The following is a 15,378-nucleotide window of genomic DNA, read 5'->3' on the forward strand; positions in this document are numbered from 1 at the left end:
GTCCTTTCTGCCCTCGGTAGGTACTGCACACAGACACATATAAAATAAATATAAGTCCTTTTTTAAAAACCCACGAGGGGCTGGTGAGATGGCTCAGCGGTTAAGAGCACCGACTGCTCTTCCAAAGGTCCTGAGTTCAAATCCCAGCAACCACATGGTGGTTCACAACCATCCACAACAAAAATCTGATGCCCTCTTCTGGAGTGTCTGAAGACAGCTACAGTGTACACACATATAATAAGTTAATTAATTAATTAATTTAAAATTTTGTTTAAAAAAAAAAAACAAACCACGAATGCCTAACAATTCTTTGGGGACTTACTTAAAAACTAATAATATGAACACAAGACGAACAAGGAATACTTACAATACACTCATCACCACAATAAGGGCGGTGTCACAACTGTCCACGGCCTTTCTCTTTCCTGTAGGTGAGAGGTGAAAGCAAGGCCTGTGAACACTGTTTGAAGTTAATAATCATCTGACATTAACTCGAAAATGCCACTTGCAAAGATAAAATGGTTAGGGTGAAATTGTGATACCCTGGCTAACAGGTAAAACACGCCTACAATAAGAGAGCCCCGGACAATTCGAGATATGTAACAAATTAGTTTACTATGGAGTTAAAAAGTCAGTGGATGATATACAGCTAAGTAACTATCTCTGCTAAGAACAGTTGAGTTGAGCTAATACACAGCGTTTCTCTCCTTAAAAAACAAAACAAAACAAAAATCACCAATCACTGGGGCCTAATCTTTACGCTTCAAAGTATAAAAAAGCCATTGACCTTAATCAGTGGCTACGTGTGATTCTGCAAAGCTTAAAAAAAAAAATCTAGTGGAGGACTGGTACTATAGGGGGATTGGAGAGGTTGGCAACTTTAGACCTCTGAGACCTGGGATAGCAGTAAAGCAAGGACACTGCAAAACTGGTGGTCAAGCTCAATCTCATCAGTTTGCCTAGGCTAGCCCTCGACAGTACACTCCGAGTTAGACATCAGACATCTATAGATGTTAAGCAGGAAATAAACAGAAGCTTGGGGCTAGTGGCTCATGCTGGGGACAGAGCCCGGCACACTGTCTGAAGAGACTTGGTACAGGGCCATCAGACATAATATTTTATTAAATATCAAATCGTTTTTCTTTTTTGAGGTAGCATCTCACTATGTAATCCTGGCTGGCCTGGAACCCACTAGAGAGTCCAGGTTGGCCACAAACTCACTGAGATCTACCTGCCTCTACCTCTGAGCACTGGGACTAAAGGCATGTACTATATGAGTACAGTCAATCTAAAAATTTTAAATGCTGTACAGGCCAAATAAAATACTCTACGTACTATATGCCTGCCATGTACCAACTGTTCCTCCTTTAGGCTTCTATAGTAGTAGCTGCTGTTCAGAAATTCAGAGTATTAATATTATCAAAAAGAAGAGGAAGGCAGGCTCCCTTAAATGACATTTCTCATAGACAAAAGGCGCCTCACGCATCCTTAGGCTAAGTCGTTTGTCTGTTTAATAGCCGCAGCTACCTGTAACATCGACTTTGGCCTCGAAGCCCAAATCTGTGGAAGAGTGCTGAGAGGACAGCTTTGGAACGGGCTCTGCTGTCCGGTTCAAGGTCCGCCTTCTCCGGCGTAGGCTGCTATGTTTTCCAGCATCTTCAATGGATTGACTCAACACAGACTCTTCCATTAACAAATCGGATTCTAAGAAGAATTTTTAAAAAGATAAGGATAAGAAGGAAGCTTTCTCAACTGTAAGACCCAAGTGGTGTGTGTGTGTCTCTGTGTGTGTGTATGTGTCTGTGTGTGTGTGCATGTGTGTGCATGCATAGATGTGCTTGTTTGGGCCTTGATAATCCTCTCTAATCAGACCTCAGGTTTTACAGACTAGATTCAAACTTTATTCTTAATTAAAAGCTTTAGAGATGCTAATGACCCTACAGTGAGGCTTCATTATTCTAGGAAGAATGTGTATCAATAAATGATGGGGTCAGAGGTGGAAACTTGCTACATGCTCTATTAAATATTAACGGAATGGCTTCACTTATGGAAACAAGGGTTCACACACATCCACGAGCTCGCTAGAAGGATTTCCAAGGCAGGATCTCTCAGTGCTGCTCAACCCTAGAGGAGAGAGTAACATGTAGAAGTTCTAACGTTTGGAGAGAAAATTCTGGTAAAGGGAATCTTGAAACAAACTAAATATCTTATTTTTATGTCATTTATTTTAGTTCTTCCCTCTGCTCAGCCGTTACCATCAGAAGCTCGTTAGCCAGTGGACAAGCTCATGTTTAAGCTTCACTTTCTCTGTAGCTGATGAGAAGTTTAATAATGAGACAGCCAGAGGGAAAAGAGCCGGAGGACTGATAACCAGCAGAGACTGAAGCATACATGCAGCCTTCTGTCGCTGGAGATGACCGACCTCAGGCTCTTCCCTCACTGAAATTAATTATGTTCACATAGGTAGTGTTCCCTTCTGTATATATGAAGAAATGTCCCAGCACGACAGCTGCATTGCTTCCCATGGTCAGCTCCCAGTGCACCTCCAGTAAATCCTCATCTAAACACGGCACCAGTGCCAAGTGGGCCTAGGCACCATTGCCAAGTGGGCCTACAGAAGCCCAGGAAAGCTGCAGTCAAGGAGACAGGTGGAGCCCTGGGGTCCTGCAGGTGTGAGTGAGGACAGGAGGATCTATAACCTAATTTTGGAAGCTCTCACTGTGGTCAGCATCTTGGCTACTCACAGAGACAGAAGCTGTGAGCTTGGACAAGTCACTGAACCGCGCTCCTAATTTCCTTAACAGTAAAGTGGGGGAAAAGCAACCATACCTATACTTCACAGGGTTTCTGTGAACGGGGAAATGCTGGCACTGCGATGTAAGTAAACTTTTGTTGTGTGACAGATTATATATATACACATATATATATATATACATATATATTATATATATACACATATATATACATATACATATATATATGTCACACAACAACAATATATATGTATACATATGTGTATATATATGTATATATGTATATATATACATACATGTGTGTGTGTGTGTGTATAATAAGCATTACATCAGTGTTGTTAAAATCCCACTATTGGCAGAGCAAGTAAGGTAACGGAAGCCAGGTTGGTGTAAACCATTCCAGCATCAACATCTGGCCCCTCTACTCGTCCTAATGAAGAACAGCCCATTTGCTAATAAACGAGACCTTGGTAAATACAGATGCTTTACAGACCAAGCTTTTTGAAGTAGCTCTCCAGTGAACTCCAGGAATTCTTCTCAATTAAAGACTTGATAAGGCCCCATGGTTGTTTCCTGTACTTCACGTCTGTGGAGACTCTAATGGGATGAGAAGAAAATAATATTTCTTTAGAGACAGACTTTAGCCAGCAGAGGAGATCGGAGGAGTTCAGGGGACTGTGGTCACAGACTACTTTAGCTATTTCACTGCAATGAAACGTGAGGCTGCATTCTGTGGAGAGCCAAAAGAATTAAATGCCATTACTATTATCAAATAAAATTTGTTCTTCTTTTAAAAACATTGTGAGCTGCTAATAACCTCATCAAATTGGAATACTCTACCCTTGCCTAAACAGCAATGAAGGCTGCGGTAAATGCTAAGGAATTAAATAAATTTCTAAATGCCTCAGGGATCTCTAGTGATCACACACTAGTCAAAAGTAATTCTACTAATTAGAGCCAAGCAAAGCCTTCGATGGCCCTCGCTCTTCAAGGTGCCAGCCTTCTTCATTCCCACTGCAGCAGAGGACCTTATGGCTCGCCATGCATTCCCCTAATCTCCTGACCCCTGAGACCCTTACACTGGATCACAGGACGAGTTCTGGCCAACTCTACAGCTTTTTCTTCCTGTAGCAACTGAAGGACGTTTATTCTGGACTGTGAAGCCCCAGGATGCCAAAACCTTTATGAATTTCGGTCTTGAGTGCGGGTTCCCACCTCTCTCCCGACCACTGCTGGACATGTGATTTAGGCAAGAAGCAAAGCTTTGGGGTGCTTGGCTAAGACCTCAGGGCTGGCATTACACAGCATACCCCGGGTTACTCATGCACGCATGCGCCTGCGGGGACTCACCTCAGCCTGCATCTCTGTTTTGCAGATCTCACGATACAGTATCTATTCAAAGTGTAGAAGTAGTCGTGATAGGGCACATCGTGTGTCAGCACTTCGGAGTCTACCAGGTAAAACTGTGCTTCCCGGCTCTCTTTATACAGGGTCTGCCGAAGTAAGGTAAAAATGCTTACATGCATATTTTCAATGTGTTTGGGGTCCCCAGCAATTTAGAACATATACACTGAAGTTCCTTCTCACAGATATAAAACACATCAAAAAAATCAAACGATAAAGTCGGACAGAGTGAGAAACAAATTGCATAATCTTTCTGTGGTTCTTGGCTATAATGAGTTTTAAGTTAAAAAAGTAAGTTGACAATTCAAAAATAAATTGAATAATACATGGGCCCTAACTCTCACATTCATCAAAGTTAACAAAGCCAAACATTTTGTTGTTGTTGCTGCTGCTGTTGTTTTTTTAAAGCCAAAGTATGGAGCAACCAGACAAACATCACTCTCCCTAAATAGAACTGAGGGGATCTGTCAGCTAAGCCTTTCTCGGTTAAGCACACCTCTACCCATCACCGAAGGAGGAAGGACCGGCTTCTAAGTTTATAGAAGATTCTCCTATTCCACAATCCTGATCGCTTTTTGTATAAGGGAATCACATTTCCTTAACCCGGATGGGAAAACTGTAACAGCGCACCTCTTCAGTGTGCAGGGCTGTGTGCAGGGCTCTTCAGGAGTACTAGATACTCCTGCCCAGACTGGCCAAACACACTCAGCTCTAAGCCAATGCCGCTCTAGTCACTGAGAGGGGAGGGGTACTGGCTTGTGTTTATGACTTAAAAGCAATTTTCCCCGTATGTCACAGCAGCTGTCTGGTGCCTTGGGTTTCTCCCCTGATATGATCTTATAAGTTAGATTTTAGAAATATTTAAAATTTTCTATTATGCAAAACTGTAGACATGTGCAGAAGGGGACACAGTGACCCCTCACGAGCTCATCACCTACCTCCTGCCATGTTAACTATTATCTTGTCTTCCATGTGAGCCCCACCTCTGCCCTCTGCCAGCACCTCTCCACGGCTCCAGATTTGTTTTCAAAGACATCTGAGGCATCAATATAATTTTTGGACAACACTTCAGTTTATATTTTTATAGATTTGTTTGTATGTGGCTTTTAATGTCAGCACGCACTCAGGAGGCAGAGGTAGGCTGTGAGTTCAAGGCCAGCCTGGTCTACATAGAGAGTTCTAGGACAGCCAAGGCTACACAGAGAAACCCTGCCTCAAAAAAACAAAACAAAACAAAATAAATAAATAAATAAATAGCCTGTCTTTAAAGTGTAACTGCAGGCTGGAGAGCACAGCCCAGGGATGGAGGGCTTAGCTAGCATGCCTGAGCATTCTCCCTTGAGAACTCCTCTGGAACCTGGACAGATGAATCACACACATACCTGCTTTTCTGTGGCAGCAGTATACTTCCCAGTTAGCGGGTTGCTGAGGACTACGGTGTAGGTCATGGTTCGCAGCTGATTGCCTCCAGATTCAACTGTCCAGGGGGTAGATACCACATCTAACCAGAGCAAACAAAGGCTTTAAGTGGAATCAAAGGTGTAGTTTGAGAATTATCTAGCTACAAGCAGTCCTAACCCCCATTAATGAAAAAGGAAGATTACATATGAGTCATTGTTCTTATAGGTGATACACATCAGGGGCTTCTGAACGATCTTCATTTATAAACCCCTTTCACCAGAGAAGTTCTTCTGTGACTCTGGGCAACAGGTATATAAAATAGGTATACAAACCAGACAATTACTGATAATGAACCATACAGACATCATTGTAATGTAATTATTTAGTTTAGCTATAACTTTGCCATTTAAATTAGAGACAAGCAAATATGCATGTGATTGGATAAGTTCATTTACTTCTACACAGGGATGTACATTGTAGCTAAGGATTTGGTACACGGGATGCCAGAGTGCCTTCAATGTTTTTCAGAGTCTCATAAATTGATTTGATAACAGTGGGCACCGAGGGTGCCATTTGCCATACACGTGTGGTACAGAAGGAATGAAATACGTTGACAGGCATTTCAGAAATTGCTAAGGTTGTTTTTTCCTAATCCTATACCTCAAAATTCATTATATAATTTTTAAGATGAAAGTCATGTCAGCAACTCAAATAGCATTTTTCTTTTTCACATGCAACATTTAACACAGCACAATCCAGAGATATCCTAACTTGATGCTGAACTTTTAAGTATGATGGTAGGAAAATCATGAAAGTCTTTATTATCCATACTTAAATCATTACATTTTCCATGAAGGCAGAAAGCTGTTTGTATGAGCCAAGGTTCTGCAGACAGTGTGTATGCTGACAGTGTGCGTCATCACATCATCCACCGTTACACACATTTTATGCTCAGAACCCAGGCCTCAGCAAAGTCCTTAACAACAGAGCTGCCAGAAGCGCCTCAGAGCCATTAGACCGTGGACTTCGAACTACGTTTTAGTTGTCTGAGTTCAGACGCCTGTTACTATTGATGGATTTTGGGGACCTGCCTTCCACTTTCATTTACAGGACTTCACATGTGCAGTCAACAACACCCTGTTTAAGAAGCTGTCGCAGGGACTGGAGAGATGGCTCAGTAGTTAAGGGCATTTGTTCTTGAAGAAGTCCTGGGTTTGATTCCCAACAGCCACATGGTGTCTCACGAGCATCTATAATTCCAGTTCCAGAAAAATCTGATGCCCCTTTTGACCTCCATAAGTACAGGTATACACGTGTGCAAAACACTCAACACACATAAAATAAATCTAAAAAAATAAAAATAATTTCTTTCTTTAAAGCTGTAACATACACACATCTCTCATCTACTTATTTCTAAATTGTTAATATGTTTTTAGAAGACGAAATTAAAGGTTGATTGATCTAGAAACTTTTTAAAATCCAAAACCTGTGGAAATTATGGAAACAAGACCATGACTGTAATACCAGAGACAGTGAGGCTGCGGCAGGAAGATGGGGAGTTTGAGGCTAGCCTGAGCCATAGAAAAAGACTATGTCTCAAGGGAAAAGTACAAACACAGCAACACAAGCACGCCATCACTAAAGAGAAAATGTTGAAAGATATTTGTCATATTTAACAATGAGACTTTAACAACTGTGCTTGTGGGGAAACCATGTCACAGATGTCATCGGTTGTTAGGTGACAGAAGTTTAGATCTCGGTTGCAATTCTCTAGTTATTATGACTAAAACACACTTCTCATAGACACCGCCTTAAACTCAGCAGCATTTGTGAAAATCATTACATGCAAAGGCATCGTGAACTCTATTCAAAGATCTGACTCCACAGTGAATGGACACAGGGATGATCATTCCCTGGTTTAACTGCTACATCAGCCTTCTCATTGCAGGAGCCCGGCTTTAATCCCTCTCCTAGCATCAAAGGGTTAGCTTGAAAACAGGGCCATTTTTGCTCAGCTTCTTTTTTTACAAGTAGGCAGATAGGTTTAAGGCAGGGTCAGAAAGCCTTTGAGTCATCTGTCAGAGTTTCACAACTAAATGTAGTTGTGAAAGGACATCATCACACACCGTGGAGTCTACCGTTCAGAATGTGCTATAAATATAACATGTTTAGGCATTCATAAAAAAGGATATATTCCAAAGTACTTTTCAGGCTACTTGGTCCTATGTCAGCCTACTCCAGGAAAACACAAGTAGTCCACAGCCAATCAGAAACAGGATCAAAAGTTATCATTGCATCTGTTATTAAACGTCCATACTGTTAAATAAAGCAGAAATCAAGTTCTGTCTCCCCACACATGTTAAAGTGGGATTTTTACCACTTTACCAGCAAGGCCTACTGAATTATCATTTGTGATAACATCCTCTGGTTAACATAATATTGTAAGAATTAATACTCGATACTGAAGAAAAATTCTTTATCAGGTAAAACATCAAGAATGAAATTGTAAAAAAATAAAAACAGACAAAAAGATACATTCTCTTTTTTATGGTGCTAATGTTAAAAAAAATAAAAAGACAGGAATGGCAGAATACTTTAAGAATTCTTTGTTTTAGTAAACAATTTACATTGATGAGACATCACACCAATTAGGTGACTGTTATATAAAATCCGAAGGAACAGTGTTGAGGATTCTGTGAAAAGCCAGAGTCTCTGTGCATTGCTGATAGGATGATAAAATGGCACAGTCATAAAATACAGAACTGGATAAGCCCCCCACCCAAAAAAAAAATAAACAAAGTTACCCTATGATAAAACAATCTGCTTCTACACAACTAATACACACGGAGAGAAAATGAAAGTTGGGACTTAAGTAGACATCCACATATTAATGGCCTGGGTAGCTTTTTTTCACAGTAGCTATATGCTGTAAACAGGCCACATGTCATTTGTGGATGAATGAAGACGCAGAATATGATGTTACACATGCATATATTGAATATAATTCAGCCTTTAAAAGACATGGAATCCTGCTATGTGCCCTCTCATGGACGGATGCACATTAAGTAGAAAACTTCTTGGTGAAAAACAAATGTTATATACACTCATTTATATGGAGTAGCCCGAGTTGTTAAATTCACAGTGTAAAAGATGGAATGGTGGTCCCTCGGGAACTGCGGAGGGTCAGATGGTGATTTATCGTTTGTAGGTTCAGCATTTCTGTTTGGGTTGATGAAGAAGATCTGGAGATGCGTGCGGTGATAGCTACACAACATTCAGTGTATACAACATCTCTGAACTGTTTGCTGCCTCTACACCACATACATTTTATTACAATTTTAAAATCTGAGGAGAATCCCAAGGAAAGTAAATACAGATGTTATTATACTAAGTCATGAAGATTCTCTGAAGGTTTACATTTATCTAATCGGGGGAAAAATATTCTAAATTGAGGTTTTAATTAGAAGTAATGGCATGCAACTGTAAATAGAAATTAAAGAGACTGCCAACTTAAAAGTTCCTTATTGAAATAAATTAATCTATGGGGCTGGTGAGATGGCTCAGGAGATGGCTTCATCATTTTTGTTGCTGTGATAAGATACCGTGACCCAAAGCCCCCAGCCACGTGCCTCCTCCAGCAAGACTGAGCAGAGAGGGCCACTTACACTTCCTAAAAGTTTCACAAGCTCTGTTAATGGTGACACCAATTGGCGACCTAGGGTTCAAGTGCCTGCCGATGGGAAACATTTTTCACTCAAACCTTGATACTTGACCTCCACACATATGTGTCATACACACGCACACACACACAGTGGGAAACACAAAAAGAAGAAAGACAGTGTTGATTACTGGGTAGCAGGTTCTAAAAGTAACAGTATGGTTTCCAGTCAGGAACAGATGATCTTTTAGAGAAAAGTATCTTGACTCATTCTAGGTCTACCCTGTAATGTGCCCATAACTGTTCAGGCTTTGAATAAGCCAGAAGCCATTGCTTCCTAATGCTTTTTATGACACCAGAGAGTGGATATAACCAATCATGCTGAATCCAGATAGATACTGGATAACAGATGTAGTTGTGTTGCAAAAAGCAAACTTTACTTCCTATCAATTTGTAATAACCTGTGTGCTTTATAGCCCTAAAATGGGCATGACCTCATCAACAACCACTGGCTAGCCAATACAAAATGAATCATACCTTACTCTTCACAAGACCCCAGCTCCCCAGGTAGGAATGAATAGCAAAGTAGAAACCAGATTCAGAAGAGATGCAATATGTTAAATATGAGCTGCTGAGCAGAGAGCAACTTACATCTCCTAGATACTTCATATTTTTAATGGAAAATAGAAACATTATTCTTAAAGCCATGAAGCTCATGAAATAATCACAAAATCCCACATCAGCAGAAACCCTTTGCTACTCTACTATGAATAAGAACCATCCAGCTTTGGACCTGGAGTCCATATCCATATCTTATCAGTGGATATGTACTTGTGCTTTTGTGAAGGTCTCAGATAACCTAATGGTTAACAAAATCCTCAGGTTACAGAATTGACCATGTGAAATGGCTTACCTTGTACAAATGTCTCCTGCTATTGCATTCTAATTTTATATGGTTGACTCCCAACATTAACAAAGAACCTTCGATACATATTCATTTTAAAACTTACTATAAACTTATTTGAGATATTTAACAATGTAGAGCTTTTGAGCAGTGAAACTGGTCTGAACGTGTAGTCAGCTCCCTAGACAAAGCTGCAATTTTATTATATTATAGGTCCTTGGATCAAAAGGGCACAGGTCTGTTATTTTTCACAGGGGAAATACACATGGCACTAAGAATCACACTAATACATAAAACTTCTTATCAGCTAAGCAGCCTAGGCTTCGCCCATCTACCCCTCCACAATGGCAATGACCACATGGACTTCCATGCCTCTGCCAAGATGTGACACAGCATGCATGCTTTGTGTCTAGCTTCCTTTGCTTAACACTGTGTCTGTGCAGGTTACTCCGAGTCATAAGCAGCAGGAACTCACCGTCACTTGCTTTATATGGTACTCTTTAGTGAAAAGGCATAATTTGTAAGTCTATTACTGATGGGTGTTTGAGAGCATAAATGACACTGCCCTAGGCCCAGTGAACGGCTTTCCAAGTGAACATGCACCCATTTCTGATGACTGGGAACCTCAGAGTGTAAGCATCGAGTCCAAAAATTCACAGCTGCAATAAATCTACCCGGCCACTTGGCCAAGTGGTTACTTCAGTTTACAGTCCACCCGCACCCAGTTGTCACATAATGGAGTCCTTTCTAATAGGATTCAACTAGACTGAGTAGATACATTAATGAGTAACTGCGGTTTTTTTCAAGGGTACAAATCTTATACATTTTAAGTAGCACTTAAGTAATTAAACAATTATATTGATCACATGTGAATTTAACCAAACATTTAAAACTCAATGCCTTAAAAATCAAATTGTGTCTAACTTCTTCTCCCCAGACAATATCAGTTCCAACCCTCCAAGAAAAATCCTCCCAAACTTCTTGTTAGGTAAGAACAAAGGACCAACCTATTATATTTCTAGAATTCGCAAATCTCTGCATAAAGTGCGAGCTAGTGAACAGCAGTTCAAACATTCTCTCAGCGCTGATGTGAAAGACACGGTTGATATAAAGTCTTCCTTGAAGATCTTTCTCGGGAATATTTTCTAGAAAAACAAAACACAAACCAGAGGAGAAGAAATTAAGGAAAGAGAATTTCAACACTTCTGGGGAAGGATTTGTTTTGTTTGGGTCTTGATACAAAATTGTTTTTAAATATGAGTATCTTACATCAGAAATCTGAAAGTACAAATTGGAAACATCTATGTTAATCACAAACATAAGTACTTGACTAAACAAGATCGCAATTTTCAATTGTTAAAACCCACACTCATATAAACACTCATCTGGAATAATATCAAACTCCTTCTATAAGATACTACACAAATGGGTGTTTCATGTGATAAAAGAAATATCTACCACAGCCATTTCAAGTCATACCACTGAATACATTCAGGAAATATGACATCTCCAGTGGTTCTATTTGCTGTGTGCACTAACACATTTGGCCTGAATGAGCTAATTTGGTTTACTTCTGGCTGGCCCAGATAGGGATCACTCACTATACTCTGTGTATTCTCAATACCCTACGTTAAAGTGGAAATAACACTTCCTCCTGAAAAGTGTTCTTCAAAGCTGAGTATGGTCCAATAGAACAGCACTTGCTCCCCCTGGGAACCTGATAGCTAAGCATCTGCTGAAAATTACCACAACCAATGAACTAATGTGTGTTCACCTCTGATGTCCCTTGGAAACAGCCCAGCAGCCCATGTTCACATATATGTCAGACACTGTGCGAATCCCCTTCCAGCCCTGACACATTTCAGCCTTATACAGTCCTTTGGAAGAAGTGACATTATCATCTTCCTCTACAGAGGAGGAAGGTGTAGCATGGAGAGAACTGTCAAGATGTCAAGATCAGGAGTGACTGCTCTGGAATTTGAATCCACTCCAGCAAGTAAACAAACAAACAAACAAAAAAACACCCTTCGTTTTACATTGCCAGAGTTTAACTGAAAAGACTATTTAAAAAAAAAAAAAAAAGGAAAAAGAAAAAAGAAAAAAATGGAAAAAGGCAGAAGCAGAAGCATGGTATATAACAGAAATAGTAGAAACAACCCAACACAAAATTTAAATGACTTAATGACAAAGGACAGTGACTTGATATTATCTCAAGGCTTATTCTCCACCCATACACAATAAAAAACCATGACATGAGCTCCAAACCTCAGCAACCAAGCTCCAAGGAGATCTGGGTAGCGTCTCTGCGATATTGACCTTTGGAAACCAGTGTGCTTAAACGAAAGAGGGCTGTCTACAAACCGGAAGCGCAGAGCTCTTGTGTTCTGACCCACCACGATTACATTCCGTCTCATTATTGATTTGTGTGTAAAGAATTTACAAACGCCATGCAGGTACTGATTTACCCTCTTCTTCTAAGAAACACCATTTATAGGCAAAACGATTCACTGGGATTTCAAAGGGCTCCTCCAGTGTCAAAATCATCACTGAAATTAGGCAATTTGCTAAGGTTCTGTAAGAAAGCCTCCCTGCCAGGCTTGGGGAAAAGCTTTCTCTGACACAGAAGTATTAAACGTTCATGATAAAAAAAAAAAAAAAAAAACAACCCTCAAATATTCACAATGGAAGCAAATAAGTATAGATTCAGTAGAATTTCTGCAGGAAATTCTTTGTACTCTGGATCCAGCCCAGTCTCTCTAGTGTGCTCTAATCCCTGGTTCCTTCTCATCATTTATGCTTCTTCATTATGATCCTGAACCCTGGACTCCAGACAGCTGCTCCGGTCATTTTACCTAATGGCCTTCTGTCCGGGCTGGCCTGCGTTCTTCACAAATAACCTAGAATAGTGGCTGTGGGTAAGGGTGAGGTGCTCTTGGCTCTAGTGAGTGGCTCAGTGACAACACTGAGCTGGCAGGGCTCCCTAGAAGCCGGCTTTTACCTTCGTGGGGCTGGGGGGCACATATGTCCCAGAAAAGACTAGCTCACACTCTATAAACAGCAGTGCCTGAGAGCTTCTCTTTCTCCCACATGCCCACCAATACCTGTTGGGTGTTTGTTTGTTTGTTTGTTTGTTGTCTTGATGATAACTGTGCCAAATGGGATGACATGGAATCTCAGTGTAATTATTTTGGGTTGATTGGGTTGGGGGTGAGAGAGTTGTCTGTTTTTTTGAGACAGTTTCATATATCTGGCCTCAAACTTGCTACGTGGCAGAGGATCCAGTTTTCCCTGAGAGCTAAGAATGTTGAAGATTTTCATGTGTATTTTTTGGCCATTTGTACTTTTTTATTTTTGTAAAGTGGTTTTTGGCTCATTTGCCTACTTATAAACTGAATTACTTGGTCTTTGGCTGTTTAATTTTTAAATATTTTTCCGGACACTAATCCCCGTTTGACGTCACAGGCCTTCCTCTCGTCTTGTAGGAGGTCTTCTCACTCTATTGATTTTCTTTTGCTGTGCAAATTTCTAACAACTGGACGCAGAATGCAACGGGCCCCAAGCTCAGCTGATATCTTCTCCGCACCCAGACGCAGCCTCTCTTCTTTCAGGGAGCCCTGAGATTATAACTTTTCAAAAGTCAGTTTCTTATTCATATTGAAAATGGAAAAATTACATGTATGTACACTCATCAATATAATATTTTCATGTTTCTCCTAAGCCCCATTAGGTGATAGATTCTGAATTATGGCTGATAAAAGTACAATTTGCTATATCAGTATCAGGAATTAATAATATAGTCTGCATGGGAATTTGTTGAAGGAAATAAGTAAATGAAATAAATTATTCCTGCTTTGGATTTCTCGTTTATGAAATTCTTGACATTTCAATTCTCTGCAAACAACAATACCAATTACACTGCCGCAGCACAACCGGTTGGCAGGTGGTATTTTTTAAATGCAGAAAAGTCACTGCTCAACTCAGGAGCAGAGTACTGTTGTCAATATAGAAAAAAAAAATATACTTCTTTAAAAAAATGTCATCTTTGGGACTGGAGAGAGGGTGGCTCTGCCAGAAGACCCAAGTTTGGTCTCAGTACCTACACTGGACAGACAGCTCACAGCCCCCTATAACTCCAGCTCAGAGAGATTCAAAAACTAACCTACCTCTGTGGACACCAACAGTCACATGCACACACACACACACACACACACACATACACACACACACACATGCATGCACACACACTTGCACGCATGCACACATGTGCGCACATAATTTCAAACAAATTTTTGAAGTATCAGTTTGAAGGTGGCCAGTAGAATAATTTGGAATGAGGCAGATGAATATTGGGGAAACACGGTTTACATGAAACCTAAAACATATGCTGCCCCTTGTTTTGAGGATGCTTAAAAATGTCCTACATAGGTAAGGATTTGATTGGGGGAGGGGGTATGTTGATTCCCTCCATGAGGCAGTATCATGATACTTTGTTTTAACTGGTTCTGTGGAGGGTATATGGTTCTAGAGTGAAATACACACATACACACACACACACACACATCCAATGTTCCTTCCCAAAAATTGTAGCATAAATGCGATGGGGAAGGTAGCGTTTTTCTCATTTTTCTATGTGATCAAAGTGCTTCATTTTAGCCAGTGTGGTGATGCTTACAGAATCCTAACACCCAGGGTGGGACAGGAGAGTCATGGGAAGTTCAAGGTCTACCTGAGCTTTATGACCAGCTTTTCAGCTTTTCAGGACAGTCTGGGCTACACAGTCAGACCCTGTCTCAACAAACAAACAATGACAACTGACAACAGACCTAACCAGTGTTTGGCTTGAAGAGCTCTCCACCCAGCAGTTCCCGCTAAGCTTCCACGTGGATACCCAAATTTCCCAAGTTGGTCTACTTCGTCTGACTTTCCCCATTTTCTTGATAGTTTGTTTCCTGCCAATGTCTTCATCATTTTACAACCTCCAGAAAATTAAAAATTAAAAAAAGAAAAAAACACAGATTCATCACTATACTCCTTTGGAAGATCTGATGGGCCTGAGACTCGAAATTCACTTAGGGAAAACAGTGGAAATACCCAAGTTATCATCTGATGATCATCTGACAAGAAAAACCCAACACCTTAAGAATACTAAGGGGAAAATAATGTAGATGCTCACTGCTAAACCAGGCAGATTTTAAGGAGGCACCAATAAGGAACACAAAGTGACCGGGGCTCACGCACAGAAACTGCACACCACTTTC

At 40.5% G+C, this 15,378-nt stretch overlaps 1 protein-coding gene across 7 annotated transcripts in view; it reads right to left on the minus strand.

The window, feature by feature from the left end:
• The window catches only part of Gramd1c (GRAM domain containing 1C), a 77,838-nt gene that overhangs the window by 6,169 nt on the left and 56,291 nt on the right, over positions 1–15,378 (minus strand). For all 7 annotated transcript variants that reach the window (XM_021184889.3, XM_085832429.1, XM_021184890.3 and 4 more), the window contains 6 exons: positions 11,128–11,265; positions 5,540–5,658; positions 4,104–4,246; positions 3,247–3,350; positions 1,528–1,704; positions 368–425 (listed from right to left, as the gene is read on the minus strand). In XM_021184889.3, the coding sequence (XP_021040548.1) occupies positions 368–425; positions 1,528–1,704; positions 3,247–3,350; positions 4,104–4,246; positions 5,540–5,658; positions 11,128–11,265 (739 nt within the window). The remainder of the gene's footprint in view (positions 1–367; positions 426–1,527; positions 1,705–3,246; positions 3,351–4,103; positions 4,247–5,539; positions 5,659–11,127; positions 11,266–15,378) is intronic.

This window comes from Mus caroli, unplaced genomic scaffold, assembly GCF_978045245.1.
Source record: "Mus caroli unplaced genomic scaffold, Mus_caroli_1 scaffold_17, whole genome shotgun sequence".
NCBI lineage: Eukaryota > Metazoa > Chordata > Mammalia > Rodentia > Muridae > Mus > Mus caroli.